Source organism: Aotus nancymaae, unplaced genomic scaffold (genome assembly GCF_030222135.1).
Source record: "Aotus nancymaae isolate 86718 unplaced genomic scaffold, 86718_ANA_hifiasm-v0.15.2.pri h1tg000064l_1, whole genome shotgun sequence".
NCBI lineage: Eukaryota > Metazoa > Chordata > Mammalia > Primates > Aotidae > Aotus > Aotus nancymaae.
In genome coordinates, this window is record NW_026988479.1 from 24,877,718 (window position 1) to 24,903,470 (window position 25,753).

Below are 25,753 nucleotides of genomic sequence, written 5' to 3' on the forward strand. Positions count from 1 at the left end.
GGGACTACATGGGGCCCACTCGAATACTCCCTCTATCTCAAGATCCTGAACTTAATCACATTTGCAAAGTCTCTTTTGAATGTAAGACAACATATTCCCCAGCTCAGGGATTTGAGATCTGGACATCTTTGGGGGGTCATTATTCTGGCTGCTACAGGAGGAGACTCAGATCCCAGGGACAGAAGGCAGTGGGAATCTGTGGAGCACAAAACTTCCCTGTTGGCCAGTGAGGCTGCCTGGGGGCCACACACAGCTAGATAATAAATCCAAAGGGCTGGGGGTGGGGAGGGAGGCTGACTCACTTCATCTGGTAGAGGTTGTTGGTGCCTCTGTGGTCGATGTCATGGCAGAAAGCAGCCGTGACCATGGCCAAGGCCTCCAGGTCCGTGAAGTAGCGCTTCAGCTTTCCCGTCTGGAAGGGCAAGCAGAATGCAAATCATTCCTTTTGTGTAGGGGCTGGAAGCAGAGCTGAAAAGGCAGGCGTGAGGAGGAGGGCCCAGAACTAGGAAGCATGGGTCTGATCTTGGCTGTATCCTAGCCCCAGAGGCTGACCAGAGGACTGCCCAGGGCTGAGGGGTTTTTCTGGGATGTGGGACTTTCGGTGCTAGAATGGGGAAAGTACCAGGTAAATGGAGACAACTGGTCACCCTGTTTCTGAGTTGACCTTAGCTGGGCTCATCTCCCTCTGAACCTCAGTAGCCCAATCTACATACAGGGGGTGGAACATATTAGATTAGGTAATATTTGAGAAACTTGTAGATGTCAGGTTTTAGGATTTGGAGAGTTTCTGAACATGGCCAGACTGGTAAAACAAACCTTCCAAACCAGGTCTACTGGTTTAAGCACAGCCTGGAGGAATCTTTCCTTGTGATTCTGCCAGACACTTAACTCCTTGTTGATGCTGGATGTTGAAACAAAATGTGGGAAAGCGCTCTGGAGAGCTGATGCTGACTTTAAGAAAGAAATCACTCTACGTGGTATTCTTGTTACCTTCTATGATAGCCTGGTCAGAATTCCTGCTTCCGGCCCTAGCACCTACTCTGGCCTGACCATTTCAGCCAAGAGGGAAGAAATGAGGATGAGGAAGGGCAGGGATTTGCATCATCATCTGGAGGGGAAATAATTTTAATTAAAACATAAAGGTCTCTGACCCTCTGAGCCAAAAATATGGACACAAATACACAAAGATAAGTTCCTCCAAGGATATTGTGGCATTGTTTGTAATAGTGAAAGATTGAAAACATTTCCAAGTCCAATAATAGAACACTATGCAGCCATAAAATTATATCATGGATAAGCTTTAAAACATTATACTAAGTGAAATACGCCAGACACAAAAGGACAAATACTGTAAGATTTCACTTATATGAGCTGCATAGAATAGTCAAGATGAAAGAAACAAAAAATAAGATAGGGCCAGGCATGGCTGCTCACGCCTGTAACCCCAGCCCTTGGGAGGCTGAAGCAGGAGGACCACTTGAGCCTAAGAGTTCAAGACCAGCCTAGGCAATACAGCCAGACCCTGTCTCTACAAAACTAAAAATTTAGCTGGGCATGGTGGCACATACTGTGTTCCAGCTACTTGGTGTTAGTCCAAACTGTACCATTTTGTAACCTCCCCATTATTTTACAGACCTTGGTCAAAGTGAAACTTTTCATGGGGGTTTGGGCCATGAGAAACATCCTGCATAACTACCTGACCACAAGGCAGACAAAGGCCCAACTAAAGAAACCTCCTAGCATATCTTGCTGGGTAGAAGTCCAAGAAATACCACGATGGCATCCCTCCAGGACAAGGGCACAACTGCCTCATCATGAGAACATCTTATTAACATCCTGCCAGGCAACAAGCCATACTGCCCAGACCCCTCCCACCCATACCTATATCCTATAGGCAGCGGTGGGCTCTAGCATTAGGCTGCTCCCCACTTCTGTAGGTTTTATGCTGGACATAAAGCCTGCATTTGCTGTTGAGCTGCCCTCTTTCTGTTTGTGTGTGTCTTTCTTTAACCCTCACCTTCCCTTCAAAACCTAACACTTGGAAGACTGAGGTGGGAGGATCACTTGAGCCTAGGAGGTCAAGACTGAGAGGCATGTGTTCTCAGCACTACACTCCAGCCTATGTGACAGAGCAAACCATGTCTCAAAAAAAAAAAAATCTAAGAAGATAGAGATTAAATGTTGCCTCCTCTACAATTTCTTATTACCAAGAGACTAAAAATATTTGGGATTGTTAGTAAACATGTTCTGTGCCACAATGACAGATTGTACTATGGGAAAGTACATGCTGCTATAAATTATTATTCACAGACTATTGACCTACAGATTGCTGGTGTGACAGACAGTTCACAATTTTTGCTTGCTTCCTAGTGTTCACTGGAAATTAAGGTCACTAAGGGTTAAAATTCTAATTAATATAGGGATATATTAACATATTTTTTATATTATTTAGAATTCTTAACCCTTAATTACTATATTAATAATAATAACTAGTAGTTAATATATTATTACAAAAATAATAAGGGAAACAATTCTATAAGCAATTATATAAGAAGGCAAAAAGTCCTTTTGGTAAGAAAAAGCTATACGATATGAGGATGTTTTATTTTGTTAAGGAGGAAAAGAGAAAGTTTTGTCCTAAAGCAAGATAACTGGTTGTTCCAAAATGAGAACAGGAAAAAGTACAGTATAAAGCTGAATGGATAAGAAAGTTGTAGAAGGCTTGTGGAGGATAAATCTTGTGAAAGTAATTACTTGTGTCATTAAGTTGGCTAAAACTGAAAGAAAATTATTTTTAAGTTTTTCTAAAATTTTGATATTAATGCTGTCTTGAAGATTAATGCCCAACATACACTGATGCAAAGCTAGAATTTAGATCTCTCTTTTAAAACAAAGTTTTCTTGGAGTATTGGTCTGCTCTTAAAAGGAAATTTATCTTTTAGGTAATTAGCCTAGGAAACAAAGATTCTGTGCTCTATCAAATTAATTTCCTGTACTCCAAGTTGTCTTTATTAGGTTTCTGATCACTTAAGAAAACTGAGTTTTCTTTGTTAAAAGAGCTAAGGTCTTTCTATAAGTATGTAACTTTCTGTGTTTGCCTTTGAAGTCTTTTATTTATCACTTTGGTCAAGTGAATGACTATTGTCCACAGTGATCTTTTCTTTTCTTTTTTTTTGAGACAGAGTCTCACTCTGTCATCCAGGCTAGAGTGCAGTGGTGCAATTGCAACTCACTGCGGTTTGGACCTCCTGGGTTCAAATGATCCTCCCACCTCAGCCTCCTGAGTAGCTGGGACTACTGGTGCATGCCACCACACTGGGCTAAATAATCTTATTTTGGGCTGGGCACAATGGCTCTTTCCTGTAATCACAGCACTCTGGAAGGCTGAGGTGGGTGGATCACTTGATGTCAGGAGTTCGAGACCAGCTTGGTCAACATGGTCAAATATCATTTCTACTAAAAATATTAAAAATTAGCTGGGCCTGGTGGCACGCACCTGTAGCCCCAGTTACTTGGGAGGCTGAGACAGGGAAATTGCTTGAACTCAGGAAGCAGAGGTTGCAGTGAGCCAAGATCATGCCACTGTACTCCAGCCTGGGTGACAGAGCAAGACTCCGTCTCAAAAAAAAAGAATAAGCATTTTAAACCTTTGATATTTTTTAGAAACTTCCCAAAGTCATGTTCTTTTTTTTTGAGACAGAGTGTCGTTCTGTCACCCAGGCTGGAGTGCAGTGGCATGATCTCAGCTCACTGCAATCTCTGCCTCCTGGGTTTAAGTGATTCTATTGCCTCAGCCTCCTCTAGCTGGGATTAGGTACATGCCACCACACCTGGCTAATTTTTTAAAACATTTTTGGTAGAGACAGGTTTTCACCATGTTGGCCAGGCTGGTCTCAAACTCTTGACCTCAGTAATCTACCTGCCTTGGCCTCCCAAAGTGCTGGGATTACAGGCATGTGCCACCACACCTGGCACCAAAATAATATTCTAAAATAAGTATTTTTCTTGACTGCAAATTAACTTTGGAATTTTTCAGATGAACCCTTGGATCATCTTAAAAAGATATCTCTTATTTTAAAAAGAGAGACATTAAACTAATTAGGCTTATTTGATATATTAAACTATATAGGAAGCATTGTCAAATACAATTAATGCTAAATCTTCTTTGAGTTATATTCTATGGATGTGTTATTAATGTGTTTCAAAACTGTATAAAATTCACAGAAACTTAGTGTTCCTGGTATAACACTGTCAGTCACAATTTTAGTTATTGTCTTAAATTGTTTGTGACAGAAATAACCAAATCTCCTCGTCAATTGTGTCATTATTGTAATGAACGCTCATGAGATCTTTATGACCATGTAAAGTCTCGTCATCCACAGATGGTTTTTCACTCTGCTACTTTCTGAGCAGCTATGAGCCTAAAGTGTTTCATCTTCATAAGATCATACCATTGGACTGGGGAAGAATTCCCAGAATTCCAATGAAGAAACTGACTGGTTCATAAAACTGCTAACTCAATATTAAGCAGAATAAAAAACAATTGAAAATAAAAAAAAGATTTGGTAGATTTTTTTTTTTATTTGGTAGATTTTTATGCTAAGTCAGCCAATACTGAAATTGGTAAAATATACAATTTAAATGAACTCTACAAGATTGATCCAAGTCAAATTACCTATGATAACCTATTTAATAAACAGTTCTATGCACCTGAATTAGAGAACGAAACTGGTGTTTAAAAGGATATAAATCCAATGTTAAGCGTGGGCTGGAGAGCCCCAATAGCCAGCTGGTCCTTAATGAGTCCTTAAAGCTTCCATTATTAGATTCCTGCACTCCATGAGTCATCATGGAAGACATAAAATGACAGAAATTATGACAAAATATTGACAGAGTGACTGCTCTAAAATTGCTAAAATGGGCTGGACGCAGTGGCTGGTACCTGTAATCCCAGCACTTTGGGAGGCTGAGGCTGGCGAATCACTTGAAGTCAGGAGTTTGATACCAGCCTGGCCAACATGGCGAACTCCCATCTCTACTAAAAATAGAAAAATTGGCCAGAGCTGGTGACATGTGCCTGTAATCCCAGCTACTTGGGAGGCTGAGGCAGAAATACCACTTGAACCTGGGAGGTGGAGGTTGCAGTGAGCCGAGATCACGTTGCTGCATTCCAGCCTGGATGACAGAGTGAGACTCCGTTGCTAAATAAATAAATATAATTGCCAAAATGGTTTTAAGAAATATTTGGGGCCGGGCGTGGTAGCTCACACCTAAAATCTCAAATATTTAGGAGGCCAAAGGCAGGAGGATCACTTGAACCCAAGAGTTCAATACCAGCCTGGACAACATAGTAAGATCCTGTCTCTACAAAACAATTTAAAAATTAGCCCAGTATGGTGATGAGTGCCCATTGACCCAGCTACTTGGGAGGCTGAGATGGAAAGATTGCTTGAGCCTAGGAGGTCAAGGCTACAGTGAGCCATAATGACATCACTGCACTCCAGCTTGGGAAACAAAGCAAGACCCTATCTCAAAAAAAAAAAAAAAAAAAAGGTTTGATTTGTCAAACTCATAATGCTAGCATGACAACAAAAATCTCAGGCAACACATTTCTGGCACCCACTGGATTATTTGAACACTTACAGATGGATTTCACTAAACTGCCACCTTCAATGCGTCTTTTCTGGTTTTATAGAACTGTTCCCATACAGGAAGGCTAATGCTATGGCACTATACTATAACACTTTAAAAGCTATTAGAAAATATTTTTTCTCTGGATTTAATGGCTTGTGTCTATAATTCCAGCAACTTGGGAGACTGCAGCAGGAGGATCACTTGAGGCCAGGAGTTTAAGACCATGGCAACATAGTGAGACCCCATCTCTTAAAAAAAGAGAAACAAAATAAATAAATCGGTCTGGCATGGTGGTACATGCCTGTAGTTTTAGCTACTTGGGAGGCTGAGGTGAAAGGATCACGTGAGCCCGGGAGTTTGAGGCTGCACTGAGCTATGATCACATCACCACATTTCAGATGGGGCAACAGAGTGAGAGCTCATCTCAGAAAAAAAAACTTTAAAAATATTTTTCCCTTATGGGGAATTCTTGAGAAAATCTCCAGAGACTTTTCTGGAAGCACTGTCAAATAATAATGCTAAAGTTTGTTTCAGTTATAGTCTATGGATGTGTTATTGATATGTGTTTCAGAAATTGTATAACATTTTCCTTTTTCTTTTTTTGAAACAATCTCTCACTCTGCCACCCAGGGTAGAGGTCAGTTGTGCCATCACGGTTCACTGCAGCCTCGACTTTCTGTGTTCAAAGGATCCTCCTCCCTTACCTGCTGAGTAGTTGGGACCACAGGCATGTGCCACCATATCTGGCTAATATTTGTATTTTTTATAGAGATGAGGTTTTACCATGTTGCCCAGACTGACCTTGAACTCCTGGGCTCAAGCAATCCACCCATGTCAGCCTCCGAAAATGTTGTGATTACAGGTGTGAGCCACCATGCCCAACCTGTATGAAATTTATAGATGGAGATAAAGAGGTACTCATTTCACTAGACAAATTGTAAAACAGTTTACAAAGATATAAACACAATTGCATTTGGCAAAGCTAACTGAATCATTTGGATTGCCTTGGTCAAAGGTATTCTCAATTGATGGCAATCAGATCCACTCCTGCCAGAAAACAGATTGACCCCATATGGAACAGTTACAGGAAGATGTATGCCTCTGATAACAGAACCTCATTTATCTTCCACTCTTTTTTTTTCCTTTTTTTTTTTTTTTTTTTTTTTTTTTTTAAATTTTGAGACGGAGTCTCCCTCTGTTGCCCAGGCTGGAGGGCAGTGGTGCAGCTCACTGCAACCTCCACCTCCCAGGTTCAAGCGATTCCCCTGCCTCAGCCTCCCAAATAGCTGGGACTACAGGTGCATGCCACCGCACCCCGCTAATTTTCGATATTTTTAGTAGAGACTGGATTTCACCGTGTTAGCCAGGATGGTCTCCGTCTCCCGACCTGATGATTTGCCCAGCTTGGCCTCTGAAAGTGCTGGTTTACAGGCGTGAACCACTGTGCCCAGCTATCTTCACTCTTATAAACTCTGACATGATTCAGTACTGCAGGACTTTACTGCATTATGCCAAAGCGTATTTTCATCAGGTTAAAGAAGCTCTTTGTGACCCACCAATTGATGACAACCAGACCTTTCATGATCTAGAACCCAGAGATTAGGTCTTTTGGAAATGACACCAAAGGAAGACTGCTCCTGAACTCCATTGGAAGGGACCATACCAAGTTCTTCTCTACCACAAAACCACGGGACCTTGAGTCTTGGATCTCCATCTCTCAACTCAGAAGGTCCCTCCAGATTCCTGGAACTATACGCCTGTTGGACTCCTTCAGGTAAAGCTAACCAGGGAAGGTTTTCCCTAGAAACAGATGGCATTCTAGATAGGAACAGTTTTCCCAAGATCATAGATCAAGACTTCTCTACGAGCATGAAGGAAACAGCACTCTGACCTTTCTAATTAATAACCTAATCACTGCCAAATACAGAAAACCCATCTGGGTGATGCCTATCAAAGGTATATCATGCCTTCAGGTATTGTGTAGTCAAGACCTGGAGACTACCTATGTGGCTAGGAGTAATTGCTTGCAGGATGTCACAGGATTAAATCCAGTAATGCTTCTTTCACTAAATGTGGTTATGCAACCTTACAGTGTGATATGAAGGGACCACAAAAAAGTAAGTGTCCCACTGGACCCTGTTCAGGAGCTATGCAGACTTACCGGCTGACAAACTCAACTGAACTCTGTTCAAGCACCACTAGGTGGCCTCTTTTCCAGTCCCCAAGGACTTATATTGGGTTTGCTTACTCTGTTCTCTCTCCCTGATGGCACAGAACTTGCTATTTGGCCAGGCTCACTCTTTGCTCCCAAATAGCTTTCCCTGAAAGCTCCCATAATAGCTCCCACAATCAAAGGCCAAAGCAATTGACAACCAAAATTACTACCAACCTCAAAATAGATGAAGATAAGTTAGTTTCTACTAAGGAAAGTTTTCAGTGAGGTTCCTGGGGGCTCACTCTTGCTGGTGGAGGGGTACCAGTTATAGGGAATTTGAAGCTAATTGTACATTGGAGGGAGATCTTGGATTTTATAGCCAATCAGGCCTCCCATTGTTCAGACGGGGAGAAGTAACTCTCTAAAATGTGGATGAGAAGATTCATGGAAACACCTAATGGAACAGGATGCAGCTTTAGACCTCCTCTTTGGCCTTGTTGGCTTGCGTATGGTGCTGAACCAAACCGAATGTGGCACTTATCTTTTCCCTGATTCGAGTACTACAGGAAGCTTAATGTAAAAGGTGGCTGATACTGCTGTTTCTCTAGACACTGCCACAATTTAAGGAAATGTAAGAAAATTTCTCTGGGGAAAAGAACACATGATGTGTTTATGGGAGCAGCTAACAGGTGGTTTGCAGGCATCTTGAATGGTGAATGGCAAACTTTTGTATTCCAAGGTTTTCTAATTTTTATTTTATTTATTTATTTATTTATTTATTGAGATGGAGTGTCACTGTTGTTGCCCAGGCTGGAGTGCAATGGTGTGTTCTCAGCTTGCTGCAACCTCTGCTTCCCGGGTTCAAGCTATTCTCCTGCCTCAGCCTCCCGAGTAGCTGGGATTGCAGGCACGTGCCACCACCTCCAGCTAGTTTTTGTATTTTTAGTAGAGACAGGGTTTCACCATGTTGGCCAGGATGGTCTCCATCTCTTGACCTCCTGATCCACCCACCTCGGCCTCCCAAAGTGCTGGGATTACAGGTGGGAGCCAGCGCACCCGGCTTATGTTTTTTTTTTTTTTTTTTAAAGTGGATTTCCAAATTATTATGACTTGCATTACCAGGCTAACTACAGAAATGGATACCTCTTTATATCATGCCATTTAAAAATGAGCTATGTTCCTAATTGTCATTATGTCCCAAACAAAGACTATGACCAATGACCGACTGAACTGTTGAACTATTTTAATACTCGTGACGTGGTTACCCCCAAATAACCAGACTGAGGTTGGGGGTAGCTTGCAGCTTTTTTTCACTCTTTTTTTATATGCCTCTCTATTCTTAAAATCCTTTTATACAAAAACCTGTACTGCTTTCACATAATTCTTAAAAGGCAATAAGCCGGGCGCGGTGGCTCATGCCTGTAATCCCAGCACTTTGGGAGGCCGAGGAGGGTAGATCACGAGGTCAAGAGATCAAGACCATCCTGGTCAACATGGTGAAACCCTGTCTCTAGTAAAAATACAAAAAAAAAATTAGCTGGGCATGGTGGCGCGTGCCTGTAATCCCAGCTACTCAGGAGGCTGAGGCAGGAGAATTGCCTGAACCCAGGAGGCGGAGATTGCGGTGAGCCGAGATCGCGCCATTGCACTCCAGCCTGGGCAACAAGAGCGAAACTCCATCTCAAAAAAAAAAAAAAAGGCAATAAATAGAGAAAGAAGATCAATGCTGTTGCTACCATGCAGAGTCTGCATGAGATTGTCTAGTATGATTCAAGCCCACCCTACCAGCCCCACCGGCCCCGCCATACCACCAGTAGGGAGAACATGGTCTGGCCCACGTTGAAGCCGTGCCGCCAGTTGTGGTAGGTGATCTTGCGGTAGCCCTTACTCAGGGAGTACATGAACCGCACCAGGGCCTGTGAACACACACATATCAGTGAGGCAGGACACACATGAAATGGTCTCATGATGGTTAGAATAACAAAAACATGCAGAAAGCATGGCCCATGGCCCTCTCTTTTGAGGCTGGAGGTCCTCCAACTCCCATCATTGCTGACTGGGAGTAAGGAAGCCTTGGCCATCGTCCTGGTTCATCCTCTCATTTACTGTGCAACTTAAGGCAAGTTCTCATCTGGGCCTACGTCCCCACGTGCCAGAGTTACTTGCTTCTGATTTCCTGACCCAGAGCAAAATTTGTTAACTTGTAACTGGTTCACTGGACCAGAAGGTGAGAATTTGTAATAGATGCAATCACGCTGTGAAAGTGCTTTGCAAACTGCTAAATACTATGAGGATATTGTTAGGAAAGGAGGTGAGCATGAGTCATTCCTCTGATCCAGCTTCATCAGTGATTCCCAAACTGTGCCCTGGAGAGCAACTGTCCTTGGAGAAGCTAACAGGGGGCCTACAGGAAAGGAAAGCTAAAGGACTCTTTTATCCAGTGGCAAACTTGCCTGTGGGTTAGACTCACTTGGAGGACTTGTTAAAACAGTTTCTGATTCTTCAGAGCTGGGAGTGTGTGTGTATGTCTGTGTGTGTGTGTGTGTGTGTGTGTGTGAGAGAGAGAGAGAGAGAAAGAGAATGTGAATTGCTCATAAATTCTTAGGGGGTGTGGATGTGGTCTGGGGCAACACTATGAGAACCACTGCTTTAATCCAAATCAAATGAGTTTGGGAAATTCTGCACACCATATACACCTCCCATATACACCTCCGCCTCCCATATACACCTCTGCCTGTCCCCCATTCCCGTAGACTCACAGCAAACCTTAGTAAGGAATTCTGCAGGGAATGAGCCCTGTTTAAATTGGTTTAGGCCACATTTTCTGCCCTCATTTAACTATAGGACCCATTTTTTGCAGCACATCTATTCCCAGCCTTCAGAGCTTAGTACCTCAGAACTCACTGCAAGAAAGCAATGCACCCAAAACATCACACTTCACAGGACACAGAGGAACAGTGTGTCTCTTTTCTTATAAATGACTCATCTGTGCAACATGACTAATTCTTTAAATCCTAAATGCTGAGGATACATTCTTTTTAAGATAGTTTACAGATTGAGTTTTTTGTTGTTTTTTAAAGCAAGCAAGAAAGAAAATAAAAAGGGGAAATCAACGATGTTTGATTTGACCTCACCTCTTGTGGAATGTGAAATTTATCCACCACTTTGAGCTCATAATACATCTGTATTCCACATTTCACCAGCTCCAGTTCTGTTAGGGGCAAGTCACTGAAGTGAAATTTATTAATTTCATATTTCTCTGCATCCGGCAGCTCTGCTTGCTATATAAGAATAGAGTCAAGTGATTAGGAAACATGAAGTGTTTCTGGGTGCCCACCTCCTGCCCAGCCCTGTCCCCATGCTGGGTCTGAGGGAGGGATCAGAACAGAGTGATCGGGATCATGCTTTGCAAAGAGACACCCGTGCATGCTCAGGAGCACCTTGGACTTGTTTTACATCAGGGCTCGCGCTGCCCCGGTTCAGCTCACCAGGATCTCAGCCAGCTCCTCTTCCTCACAGTCCCATGGCTCCTTCCCATACACCTCTCTGGTTTTCTGCCAGGGCCCAAAATGGCAGGGGGAAAAAAATAGGTTACAACATCCAAAGTCTAAAAATGTCTCCGCTCTTCCATTCCCACTTATCTCCTTTCTCCAAAGTCCTTGCAACAGAATCATGAGCTCAAAGAGGATTCCATTAAACATTCATTGATGCACCAAGTCCTGGGCTTTAGAACCACAGAGATCTGCATTCAAATTTGAGCTCTGCTGCTTACTAGCAGTGTTATTAATGCTTCTGATCTTCAATTTCCTCATCTGTAAACTGAGGATAATAAACGTACTTAACTGCTAAATTAAAATTCAATTATGCAAAGTCATTCTTGAGTAATATATGTAAAATTAAATAATGCATATAAAACACTTAGCACAGTGCTTGACACATCGTACACTAACATAAAAGAATGTTGTTGTTGATAGTTTTATTGTTATTATTACTGACGACTGGAAGTAAGGAGGCCTTGGCAATAGTCCTGGTTATTCCTCTCATTTATTGTGCAACTTGAGATAAGTTCCTTCTCTCTGGGCCTGTGTCCCTCTGTGCCATAGGAGGGGGAACTGGATCTAGTTACTTGCTTCTGATTTCCTGACCCAGAGCAGGATGTTTTAACTTGTAAGTAATTCACTGAAGCTGTGCCCCAGTCGGTTGCACATACCCATTCTTTGGCTGAAACTATGGACGGAGTCAAGCAAACCATGAGGCAATTTATTCAAACTGGATGTTTTCTCCTCTAAATTTACCAGTTATTGGGATGAAATGATCAAATTTGTTGTGGCATCATCCCAGCTTAAGAAATGCCCTCTAAAAACATTAGTCTGTCTTTCTTTCTTCTTCTTGTTTTTTATTTTTTTTATTTTTTTATTTTTTTGTCTCACTCTGTCAGGCAGGCTGAAGTGTGGTGGGCAATCACCGCTCACTGCAGACTTGATCTTCATGGGCTCAGGTGATCTTCCCACCTCAGACTCCTGAGTAGCTGGGACTACAGGTATGCACCACCATGCCTGACTAATTTTTGTGGGGTTTTTTTGGTAAAGACAGGGTCTCACCATATTGCCCAGGCTGGTCTCAAACTGCTGGGCTTAAGTGATCTGACCACGTTGGCCTCCCAAAGTGTTGAGATTACAAGTGTAATCTGCACCCAGCTTGATAGGGTCTTCTAAGTGAGCTGACCTCACAGGAGAGAGGCTCTGAGAAACTGACCATTGTCCACTGGTCTTCCAGATAAAGCTTCCTCTCAGAGTAGGGGCTATGGCTGGTTGACCCTGTCTCCAGTACTAAGTCGTTCCTGAGCACAGTAAAAAACGAAGTTTCTAGAGCTGTCAAGTCAACATCTGACCCCAAGACTGAGGTGTTTCTGTAAGGAATAACTGTCCCCAGGCCACACAGTGCAGTCATTATGTACCACTCTCAGGCATTCATCTGTTATGCACTCATTCATTCATTCATTCATTAAATGTTGAGGGCTGCTGCATCCCTGTGCTAGGCAGGGAAAATACAACAGTGCACAAACCCATGCCCAGGCTGTGCCCTCATGGAGTTGCAAGTTTTGCCTTAGTCTGGTCACATCTCTGAGATACAGTCTCTATTCGAGTAGAAACAAGGGAAGAATATTACACACCAAGATTTTCTGAATTTCTTCATTGTCACATTTCACATGATATTTTACTATGTCCTGGAAAATATCCTTCCTATTTTCAAGTCTATTCATTGACTCATAGGTGTCAGGATTTAAGACAGACCAGCCCAGAAATTGAGTCAAAGACTGAAAAAGAAAGAAAGGAGAAATCAGAGACAGAACACTCAATCTTGACTCTAAAACTTACAGCAATCTTGACTCTAAAACTTGTAACGAGAGTCTCTAGGCCTCTGTTTTCTCAGCTATAAAATAGGTTTGACAAGCCGTGTGCTGCCCACCTTGCGGAGTTCTTCTAAGGCTAAGATAAAGGAATGGATGTGATCACACTTTAAGTAAGGCACTAACATACATAAAGCATCATTCTTATGTGTAATAACTTCACAAAAAGAGAATGTGTTTTTGCATATGTTGGGATAGGGGATATATAGGAACTCTGTACATTTTGCTCGATTTTGCTAAGAACCTAAAACTAAAAAAGCCGCGTTTTTTATTTTTTAAAAAGCAGAGTTTTTATTTTTATGTTTTTTGAGATAGGGTCTTGCTCTGTACCCAGGATGGAGTGCAATGGCACAATCATGGCACACTGCAGCTTTGACCTCTTGGGCTCAAGTGATCCTCTTGCTTCAGTCTCCTGAGTAACTAGGACCACAGGTATGCACTACCATGCCTGGCAAATCTTTTTTTTTTTTTTTTTAATAAATGGGGTATTGCCCTGTTGGTCAGGCTGGTCTTGAATTCCTGAGCTCAGGCGATTCATCTGCCTCAACCTCCCAAAATTCTGGGATTACAGGCATGAGCCACCATGCTCAACTCAATTAAAAATTTTTAAAAGGAAATGTGGATTTCTCTGACAGCACATCAGTGCAGTACAGAAGTGAGAGTAAAGAAAGTGATTGATGAGGCTGAGTCAGGATTAGACCAACCAGGTTGCTGCCCCATGTGATAGAGCAGTGACATCCATCCGCCTCCAACCTCCCCCAGCAAGCTGACTCTGAATCCCAGCAGCAAAAGACCTCCTAGCAAGCCATACCTCCATGAGGGTCTCATCCATTTCATCAAAGGGCTTCCCATCTTTACGATTGTAAAACGTGGCCACCCCAACAATTTCTTCCTTCTTGTTCACAATCGGCATCGAAAGGACATTTTTAATCATCCATCCAGACTCATCCAGAGGCTCTTTCTACAAGAGAAGGGCAACGATGATAGATTTCACACTACATCATGACCCTGATTGGCTGAGAGGAGGAGGTGGCAAGAGGATGGAGTTTGTCGGATTTTGCATGATTTTAATCACCCATAACTACCATGAGAAATAACCCATCTGGTTGGAATTCCTTAAGCCAAGTAGCCATTTTGTGCTCGCCCCTCAGATGTGAGAGCCAGTGTGCGTCAGGCAGTGTGTTGCAGGCTGAGGATATAATGACATGCAGAACAGCCAAGAGAAGTAGTGTTTCTCTTTCAGATATGGGAGGTAGTGGCGGGGAGCTGGCTTGAAACGGCCATGCTATGATTCTTGTAACTTTGAATTAATAACCTAGATATAACCTGCACTTTTTGCCTCTTGCCCTGACTTCCTGTGTTACTTTTAGCACATCATTTTCTCTCCTGGGCCTCAATTTTCTCCTCTATAGAATGGAAAGAATATGTGTCTAACTGAACAAATGAAGTTCTTGATCAATTATAAGACTCCTTTGGAGAAGCCACGCATGGTGGTTCATGCCTTTGAGATGTCTCAGCCATTGTGCCTGGCCCAACCTATGTTTCTTAAAAACATTATTCAGGGGCTGGGTGTGGTGGCTCACGCCTGTAATCCTAGCACTTTGGGGGGCCAGGGTGGGAGGATCACCTGAGGTGGGGAGCTCGAGACCAGGCTGACCAACATGGAGAAACACCGTCTCTACTAAAAATATGAAATTAGTCAGAGGTATGGTGGTGCATGCCTGTAATCCCAGCTACTTGGGAGGCTGAGGCAGGAGAATCACTTGAACCCAGGAGGTGGAGGTTGCGGTGAGCCGAGATTGTGCCATTGCACTCCAGCCTGGGTAACAAGAGTGAAACTCCATCTCAAACAAAGTTACTCAGGCTACTTTGTGGAGGATGAGTTGGAGGAGGAAGACCAGAATCTGAAAACAAGATTAAATTTCCTTTACTAACATAGTTTAAGCGCAATCCAGTGGATGACTTGAGTAAAGACCACGTTCTGCTGCGGTTGTGGTCAGGTTAGCAACTCTCAGCAAGTCTTCGGGCTTGTCGCATTGATGTGGTCAAAATCACATCACATGAAGTCCAATTTCCACTTTGGAACTATTTTCTCTCTAAGCTTTTTCATAATGTTCTTGAAGGAGTAAAAAAATAATTCTGACTTTTCTGAGCCATTTTTGTTTCCTTCTGAATTATTTCCTGATTGATAATGATTTGTTTTTCTTTTATTTGTTTAGCCTAGCATGCTAAACCAAATCAATATTGACAGGGCCCTGGAGCTGAGGATGTCAAGAAAGATAAGACCCAACCTTGACCAAAGGAAGCCACATTTTACTAAGAGGAATTAGTCTGACACAGAGGCAAGGATAATAAAAGATGAAGTAAGGAAAATACATAAGAGACACAAGTTCCTTGGTGTGCCTTTCCAGGCCCTGCGAAATCTGACCTCTGTCCCCCTCTCTAGAATCTTCTCTTGTCAGTCTCCCACTCAGTTTCTCACTCAGATTTGTTGGCTTATTCTAGTTCACCCCAATAAGTCATCTCTTTCCTGCAATCTTCTCCCCTTTCTCTATTGCCCATACATAAGTTTCGAGGGCACATTTCTTGACTCCTTCCAAATTAAGTCAGAATCTCCAGAGAGGTTGCCTCCTCTCTCCGCTGCCCTTCTCCTAACCACCACTCCATGCCTCTTTCCCCGTGCAATCATGAGCTTCATGGAGACAAAGACTATGCCTGTCTGGTCCACCATTGTAGCAAGTGAAACATTTTGCCAATGCCGTCACAGACGATATCCTCCACAAAACATTTGTTTAAAAAAAAAAAAAAGACAAAATCAAATGAAAGGTTGGGCATGGTGGCTCACACCTGTAATCCTAGCACTTTGGGAGGCCGAGGTGGGTAGATCACCTGAGGTCAGGAGTTTGAGACCACCCTGGTCAACATGGGGAGACTTAGTCTCTACTAAAAATACAAAAAAATTAGCTGGATGTGGTGGCAGGCACCTGTAATCCCAGCTACTTGGGAGGCTAAGGCAGGAGAATTGCTTGAACTCTGGAGGTGGAGGTTGCAATGAGCCGAGATCGCACCACTGCACTGCAGCCTGGGCGACAGAGTGAGACTCTGTCTCAAAAAAAAAAAAAAAAATCAAAAGGAATATGAAACAATATTCCATAAAAATTCCAAGGAGAGAGAAATGATATTCGGCCAGAGAATAAAACTTAATAGAAGTGATAGCATTTGAGGTTGTCATTGAAGGGCAGAGAGGATTTCAACATCTCTTTCCTGCAATCTTCTCCCCTTTCTCTATGGCCCACACATAAGTTTCACAGGAGATGGTAAAGCAGGATTTGAGCAGGAGATGATGGGGAACAGCATAAGCAAAGGTGCTGAGGCCAGTCAGGCACAGTGGTGAACTCCTGTAGTCTAGCTGATTGGCAGGCTGAGGCAGAAGCTTTGCTTGAGCCCACCAGGTTGAGGCTGCAATGAGCTATGATTGCACCACTGCACTCCAGCCTGGGCAACAGGGTGAGACCCTCTCTTAAAAAAAAAAAAAAAAGACAAAGAAAACAACAACAACAAAACACCTGGCAAAGTGGCATTTTGATTATATTTATTGAAATACAACTTTAAGGTCTGAATCTGATCGTGAAACTTTGGAGCTTTTGTATATTATATATTGTACATCTCGTGGTGGGGCGGGAGGGATGGATTCTGAGGCCAGAAAGCAAAGGATGTGAATGTTAAAACCAAATAGGACCTTGACCTTGGAAATTACCCGGTTAAGCCCGTCCCCATTTCCATTGGCACAGGACTTTTCTCCTGTCACATGTTTACTGTGTTGAGGCTGCCTCCCAGCAGAGTAGGTGGATTCTAATGTATTCTAATGCTCTTCGGGTAGGGAAAAAAAATGATGTGACTAAGACAGCAATAAAAAATGACTTACCTGAAATGCAAAAAAGTCCTCCGCAGGCGCATTCATGATGTTGCAAATCTGAGAGCCGTGAAGGGGAATAATGAAGGTGTGATTAGGCCAGATAGAGTGCCCAGTGAAGCAATGCATACCATCTTCAATAACACCATGTCCTTGCCCAAGGCATTCACATTCTTTTTATCAGATAGACATAGTTGAGAAAATTTGGAATTATTGACTGAGGCTACTAGATAGAAAGGTCACCCTATAAACATTACTTTTTACAGTTTGCTCCACTCTTGAATCATTTCTAAACTTTGAAAAAGTTAAGGCTACACCTTGTGATCACTAGTAGCTGGAGAGTATCCCATTTTGTCATTCCCCTTTTCTTGCTTATTTGGGTTGTATCCATGGTCTTTAAGTTATAAATACCAGCCCAGCCAATGTGGTGAAACCCTGCTTCTACTGAAAATACAAAAATTAACCAGGATGGTGGCACATGCCTGTAATTCCAGCACCCTGGAGATTGAGGGGGGAGAATCACTTGAACCTGGGAGGCGGAGGTTGCAGTGAACCAAGATCGAGCCACTGCACTATAGCCTGGGCGACAGAGTGAGACCCTGTCTCAAAAAAAATTAATTAAATTAAATTAATATAAATAATGCTACTCGAAATATATTTGACTCAACTACACTTGGGCTCTGTTTTGTTTGGGCAGGTAAGAGTTTTTCCTTGGAGTATAAATCCCAAAGTAGAATAATGAATGAAAAGTGTTGTAGCTCTGGCTGTATATGGCTAGATTCCTCTCCTGAAAATGAGACCAGTTGACCTACTGGTAAGGGATCAGATGACACTTATCTGATCTCCCCAGAGCACTATAGAGCCACTGTGTATGGTTATATAGTACGTCAACCGCACACAAGCATCTGGCCTAGAGGCGACTGGGAGCTGAAATCCAGCCTGTGGTCAGTTTGCAGCACGATGATCCCGACCTTTCTCTAGTCATCCGTTGAGAAATGGTTCCTTCTAGTTCTCAAAAAGGCACCACCTGGACTTGCAGCAACCTGCCTGACAACACAGGAGTGCGCTGTCTGTGGTCTCAGAGAGTGGGCTGTCCCTGCTCCTGTCCGAGGACTGACGGCTCACTGCACCAGCCTTCTGACCGCTCCTTCCACCAGCTCTATCAGTTGCCATCATTGTCTCCTGAGCTTAGAGCTCTTCGAGGGCTCTTTCCTCTCATCTATGAGCATGCTGGAGTCTCTCTCATGCTTGAAAATGAAATCCTTCCTGCATCCTTCATGGTCCCCATAGCAACCACCCAGGCATTCTCGTTCCTTTCTTTTTCTTTTCCATTCTTTTTCTTCTCATTGCTCATCCACTACTCAGAAAACCACATTCTGGTTTTGCTTCCAACTTGCCACCAAATCCATTTTCATGGGGGCCACCAATAATCTCTTCAGTGCCAAACCCAATGGGGGTTTTCAGTTCTTATCTCAGCAGTTCACTCTGCTGCATGTCATCATCTCTCTCCCTGTTGAAACTTTCTACTTCCTTGGTTTCCATGACACTGCCCTCTCCTGGGTCTCCCAACACCTCTGAACCTCCCTTCTGTTATCACACGCTCCTCTTTCTCCACCCACTCTGTAGAGGCCAACATCCTCCAGTATTGCACCCTGGGTCCACTGCCTATCTGCCTCTCTGTAGGTGGCTTCCTCTACACTCATAATTTCAAACACCATCTGGTTCTGATATCTTCCAAATCTCTGTTTCCAACACTCTTCTCTCTCCCCGGCATCCGAATTGTCTCTTCATCTACCTGCTGGACATCTGCTCCTAAAAAATGTCACAGTTTCTTGTGCAACACTGAAACTTGTGTGTCTGAAAGTGACCTCATCATCTTACATCCAAGCCTGCAGCACTATCCATCCAGGCTAGAAGCCTGAAATTAGCTTTGACTCCTCTCTTCCCCACTCTGCCTACAATCAATCACAAAGCCCTGCCAGCCTCACCCTCTCAATATTAGACCTGACCCATTATTCCCTTCCTGTGTTCTTGCCTCTGTCAAAGTTGTTGTCAGTATTAAATTTAGGTAGTGCCTGACTCATTGTAAGCACCCAGTGACTGTTAGCAAGAATCATAGTATTTTTGTTTTTTTGAGATGGAATTTCACTTTTGTTGCCCAGTCTGGAGTGCAATGACATAATCTTGGTTCACTTCAACCTCTGCCTCCTGGGTTCAAGGGATTCTCCTGCCTCAGCCTCCTGAGTAGCTGGGATTACAGGCATGTGCCACCACGCCCAGCTAATTTTGTATTTTTAGTAGAGACAGGGTTTCTCCATGTTGGTCAGGCTGGTCTCAAACACCAGACCTCAAGTGATTAGCCCACCTCGGCCTCCCAAAGTGCTGGGATTACAGGCATGAGCCACCATGCCCAGACAAATGATAGTATTCTTTACTCAACCTGTCTTTGTTGAAATTCCCATCACCTCTTACTTGAATGATGCTCTGGTACTTTGCCTGCAGTCCTAGTCCTTCAGATCCACTTTCCAGGAAGCTGCTAGAGTTATCTTTCTTCCTTTTTATTTCTTTCTTTTAGAGACAGGGTCTCCCTCTGTTGCTCAGGCTGGAATGCAGTGGTGCGATTATAGCTCACTGCAGCCTGGAACTCGTGGGCTCAAGTGATACTCCTGTCTCAGCCTCTTGAGTAGCTGGACTGTGGGCTAATTTTTTGTAGAGACGGAGTCTTGCTGTGTTGCCTAGGCTAGTCTCAAACTCCTGGGGTCAAGTGATCCTCCTGGCTCAGCCTCCCAAATGTTGGAATTACAGGCGTGAATCACCATGCCCTGCAAGAGTTGTCTTTCTAAAATGAAAATTGACTATGTGAATCTCCTGCTTGTCTACCTGTCACCTGTAGATTAAAGTCCCACGGGATGAGCATGGTGGTTCACACCTGTAATCCCAGCACTTTGGGAGGCTGAAGCGGGTGGCTCACTTGAAACCAGGAGTTCAAGATCAGCCTGGCTAACATGGCAAAACCCCTTCTCTACTAAAAATACAAAAAACAGCAGGGTGTGGTGGCACATGCCTGTAATCACAGCTATTCGGAAGGCTGAGACATGAGAATCGCTTGAACCAGGGAGGCAGAGGTTGCATGAGCCAAGATTGCACCACTGCATTCCGGCCTGGGCAACAGAGCAAAACATTGTCTCAAGAAGAAAAAAAAAAAAAAAAAAAAAAAAATTCCACCTTTTAGACAAGGCATCCAAGGCCTGCTGTAATTTAACCCCTTCCTCCCTCTTGAGCCTCATCTTTTGCTGTCTTCCTGTCTCAACTCTAATACTTCAGCCACACTTAACCACACACAGCACACTGCTCCAGGCCTCCATGCCCACGTTGTTTGCCCGTGTTCTTCCTTCCACCTGGAACCTACTTTTATGAACCCAGCTGCCTAAGACCTATTTACTTTATTTTACTTTATTTATTTATTTATTATTGAAATGGACTCTCACTCTGTTGCCCAGGCTGGAGTGCAATGGTGTGATCTTGGCTCACTACAACCTCTGCCTCCCAGATTAAAGTGATTCTCCTGCCTCAGCTTCCCGAGTAGCTGGGATTACCAGCACTCACCACCATGCCCAGCAAATTTTTGTATTTTTAGTAGAGATGAGGTTTTGCCATGTTGGCCAGGCTGGTCTTGAACTCCTGACCTCAGGTGATCCACCTGCCTTGGCCCCCCAGAGTTCTGGGATTATAGGCATGAGCCACTGTGCCCAGCCAAGACTATGCACCTTTCCACCTAAGGATTATTTATCTGTGCATTTGATATTTCCTCAAATGTCAATTCTCTGTTCATTCATTTAGACCAATTACCAACTGAATTGAGAGAAACAAGAGAATCAGATTTTTTGAGAGCCACACTTGCCATTATGTTTTCCACCCTCTTGATCTGAAATCCTTCCACTCTTCCTACCACTTGATCCAAAACTCTCCCCCTTGAAAGTTGTATTACTTACCAGGCCATTTTGGGCAACATAAGTGGGGAGCCCGCTCACTAAAGCCCAGTGGTCAGGAGGTGGATTCCTGTGAAGGCCAAAGAGAAATGGTGACTCTCAGTGCAGGGATGGCTGGACTCAGGACTGAAATCTGGGCCTTTGCCCTCCCCCTGCTCTCAGGTGGCTCTCAGTACCTACCCCTGACCACACCCAAAATGTTGGCCAACCATCTTAATGTCCAAATCTAGACATGGAGAAAAGGGTGGCAAATATAACATTTTACTGACTGCCCACCAAGTTTCATTCTCCAAGAAAAGAGACAGCATTAATTCTACAGATAGTAATTGGCTGTGGAGCAAAAACCAATATCATCACTACCCCCATAAAGTCAGAGCTACTAACACTATTCAGAGAGTGAAAAAATTCATCTATGAAGAATTCCTACCATGTACTAAACACTAAGCTAAGTGCTTTATATATTTATCCCTCACAATACCATAACTTTGTGTATTATTACTTTTTGCTTGTTTGTTGTGAGAAAAAAACATACACATAAACACACATTAAAAACTTCACCAATTATTAGAAAATGAACATTTATAAAACCACATGGACATCAAGAACAGCATGGTCAGCTCCTTGGGAGCCCTTGACTTTCCCCCGCAATCATAACCTTCTCCCCAACCCCAAAGGTAACCATTACTCTGGAATTATGCTAAATTGCATTCTAGCTTTTTTGTAGTTTTACCTCCTAAGCACATTTTCCTGTACCTGTTAGTTTAATTTTGCCTGTTTTCCAACTTCATTTAGGTGGAACCATACAATATGTATTATTTTGTCTGACTGCTTTTTCATGTTGCTGTAATTCATCCATTTTACTGACTTACAGTTTTCCCTATACTATTGTGGCACAATTTATCCATTCAACTGTTGGTGGACATCTCCCTTCCCCCTAGTTAGGGGCTAATATAAACAGTGCTGCTGTGAACATTGGTGCATATGTGCTCTCAGTTCTACATACTGGGTGATAAGATGTTCATATCTTCAACTTTACTAGATTAAGGCCAAACTGTTTCCTAAAATGACTGTACCAATTTACATTCCCATCAGTGATGCATTAGAGTTTCCTTTGTTCTACATCTCTGTCGATACTTAGTATTTTCAGACTTTTAAATGATAGTCCTTCTGGTGAGGTCTAATGGCATCTCGTCATAGTTTTCTTTCATGATTCTCTACAAGATTAATAAAATGGAGTACCTTCCATAAATGTATTTGTCATTTGCATTGTTTTTTTGTAAAGTTCCTCTGTTCATGTCTTTTACTCATTTTTTAAAATTACTTTTAAATTTACTTTTACTCATTTTTCTATAGTGTTTTCTTTTTATTGATTTGTAGGAGATCTTTATATGTTCTTTCCCTTTTTTCTCTGTAAAGAGACAGGGACTCACTCTGTCACTCAGGCTGGAATGCAGTAGCCAGACTCAACTGGTCTTGTGACCTCCCCTAGGAACTGACTCACTGCAAGAAGACAGTTTCAATCCCCTATGATTTCATCCTCAACCCAACCAATCAGTCAGTATTCCCCACCCCCTAGCCTCCTGACCACCAAACTATCCTTGAAAAACCCTGGCCTCTAAATTCTCAGAAAGGTAGATTTGAGAATTATCTCTGCTTCTCTTGCTCAGCTGCCTTGAAATAATTAAACTCTTTCTTTGCTGCAACTCTTGCCATTCTCAGTGTATTTATTGTTTTTCTGGGCAGTGGGCAAGAAGAACCTGTCAAGCTGTACCATAGAGATGGTGGGGGCGGTCTCACTATGTTGCCCAGGCTGGTCTCAAACTCCTGGCCTAAAGTGATCCTCCTACCTAGGCCTCCCAAAGCACTAGAATTACAGGCATGAGCCACTATGCCTGGCCCTATATGTATTTTTGATATTATCCTTTGTCAGTTATTTGTGTTATGAATATATATTCTTGCGTCGTGACTTGCCTTTTTACTCTTTATAGTAACCAGTCTCCTAGGTGACCCTCAGCGATTCTCACTTCCTTGTATAGTTCCCTCCAACAATGAATCAAAGCTGTTCTCTGTGACCAAAAGAATATGGTGGAGAAGCCGGGCGCGGTGGCTCACGCCTGTAATCCCAGCACTTTGGGAGCCCGAGGCAGGTGGATCACGAGGTCAAGAGATCGAGACCATCCTGGTCAACATGGTGAAACCCCGTCTCTACTGAAAATACAAAAAATTAGCTGGGCATGGTGGTGCGTGCCTGTAATCCCAGCTACCCAGGAGGCTGAGGCAGAAGAATTGCCTGAACCCAGGAGGAGGAGGTTGCGGTGAGCCAAGATTGCGCCATTGCGCTCCAGCCTGGGTAACAAGAGTGAAACTCCGTCTCAAAAAAAAAAAAAAAAAAAAAAAAAGAATATGGTGGAGATGAATGTGTTATTTTGAAACCAGATTATGAAAGGCATTGTAGCTTTCACCTGCTTGCTTGCTTGCTCTGGGGAAGTCAGCCACCAGGCCATGAAGTAACTCAAGTAGCCCTCTGTAGAGGCCTATGTGAAAAGGAACTGAGGCCTCCTGCCAACAGCCAGCATCAACTTGCCAGCCATGTGAATAAGTTATCTATTTTTATATATTATTTTCCTCCAATTCCAGGAAAGCCTTCAGATGACTGCAGCCCACACTCATATTTGACCTCAACTTCATGAACTACCTCAAGCTAAAACTGCTCAGTTAAGCCACACTTGAATTCCTGACACACAGAATAAAGAATAATAAATAATAAAAAGAGGCTGGGTGCAATAGCTCACACCTGTAATCCCAGCACTTTGGGAGACCCAGGTGGGCAGATCACCTAAGGTCAGGAGTTCAAGACCAGCCCAGCCAACATGGTGAAACCCTGTCTCTACAAAAAAAAAAAAAAAAAAAAAAACTACAATTAGCCAGGCATGGTGGTGGGTGCCTATATTCCCAGCTACTAGGGAGGCTGAAGCAGGAGAATCACTTGAACCCAGGAGGCGGAGGTTGCAATGAGCCAGGATCATGCCATTGCAGTCCAGCCTGGGTGACGAGAACAAAACTCCATCTCAAAAATAACAATAATAATAAAGAGAGATAATAAATATTTATTGATGTTTTAAGCCACTAACTTTTGAGACAGTGTGTTATGTAGAAATAGATGAACTAATACACTCTCAAATGGTATATTTTGATATAAATAGTTCTTGTTCTTAATGTGGTCAAATATATCAATATTTTTGTTTATCTGTTTTGAAGTCTTATTTAAAAATTTTTTTATCCCAAGGTCATAAAGCTATTTTATGTTATTTATTTATTTGTTTGTTTGTTTTGAGATGGAGTCTCACTCTGTCACCAGGCTGGAGTGCAGTGGTGCAATCTTGGCTCACTGTAACCTCCGCCTCCCGGGTTCAACTGATTCTCCTTCCTCAGCCTCCCAAGTAGCTGGGATTACAGGTGCCTGCCACTACCCCTGGATAATTTTTGTATTTTTAGTAGAGACAGGGTTTCACTATGTTGGCCAAGCTGGTCTCAAACTCCTGACCTCTGGTGATCCACCCGCCTCAGCCTCCTAAAGTGTTGGGATTACAGGCATGAGCCACTGCACCTGGCCGTGTAATTTACTTTTGAGGGAGAAATCACATTTCTTTTTTTTCCATATTGGTACCCATTTAAACAAGCATAATTTATTTGAAAGACCATTCATTCTTCCATTGCTTTAAAATGGCACCTTTGTCATAAATGAAATGGTTATGTACGTGTGAGTCTGTTTCTGGCTCTTTGTTCTGTTCCCTGGATATATTCCCAGGCTAGTCTCAAACTCCTGAGCTCAGGTGATCCACCTGCCTCAGCCTCCCAAAGTGTGAGGCTGGTGTGAGCCATCACATCTGGCCTAAAATTCTCTGTAGAAGATTAAGAAAATTTTCCTCTGTAATGATGATTATGTCATTTTTCTCTTAATGGCAAATTATATAGGTTGATTTTTCTAATGTTAAACCAGGTCTGCATTCCTGGAATAAATTCAACTGGGCAATTATGTGCAATCTTTTACATATTATTAGTCATTATTTGCTAGAATTTCAGAAATGTCAAAGAGTAGAAAACTGCATCTTAAAATCAATAAAGGGTGATGTATTTCTTTCTTATGCAACCTGGCAATCTTTGTCATTTAACTGGAACATCTAGTTGATTTATATATTTTTTTAATTATTGGCCAGTGCATCAGTTCATGCCTATAATACCAGGTGGGAGGATTGCTTGAGCTCAGGAGTTTGAAGAGGCCAGCATGGGCAACATAGTGAGACCCCATCTCTATTACCAAAAAAAAAGAAAATAATTATTAGTCAGGCACGGTGGCTCACGCCTGTAATCCTAGCACTTGGGGAGGCAGAGAAGGGAGGATCACTTGAACCCAGAAGTTTGAGACCAGCCTGGCAACATAGTGAGACCCTTTCTCTATAAAACACTTACTAAATAAATAAATACAAATAATTGATATATTTGAATTTGAATTTCACCTTAATATGTACATTTTATTTCCTACCTGCTCTGTGTTCTTCTCTCCTTCTTTCTCTCTCTTTTTTAGTGAAAAGGTCTCACTATGTTGCCCAGACTGGAGTACAGTGGCTATCCACAGGTGCAATCATAGCTCA

The 25,753-nt window shown here is 42.8% G+C and overlaps 1 protein-coding gene across 4 annotated transcripts in view; it reads right to left on the minus strand.

Moving 5' to 3' along the window:
* PDE6A (phosphodiesterase 6A) overlaps positions 1-25,753 on the minus strand; it is an 85,889-nt gene that overhangs the window by 23,873 nt on the left and 36,263 nt on the right. For all 4 annotated transcript variants that reach the window (XM_064366504.1, XM_064366505.1, XM_064366507.1 and 1 more), the window contains exons 7-14: positions 21,105-21,171; positions 17,125-17,172; positions 14,011-14,160; positions 12,963-13,106; positions 11,278-11,343; positions 10,924-11,070; positions 9,598-9,705; positions 303-412 (exon numbers count right to left, since the gene is read on the minus strand). In XM_064366504.1, coding sequence (XP_064222574.1) covers positions 303-412; positions 9,598-9,705; positions 10,924-11,070; positions 11,278-11,343; positions 12,963-13,106; positions 14,011-14,160; positions 17,125-17,172; positions 21,105-21,171 — 840 coding nt within the window. The remainder of the gene's footprint in view (positions 1-302; positions 413-9,597; positions 9,706-10,923; positions 11,071-11,277; positions 11,344-12,962; positions 13,107-14,010; positions 14,161-17,124; positions 17,173-21,104; positions 21,172-25,753) is intronic.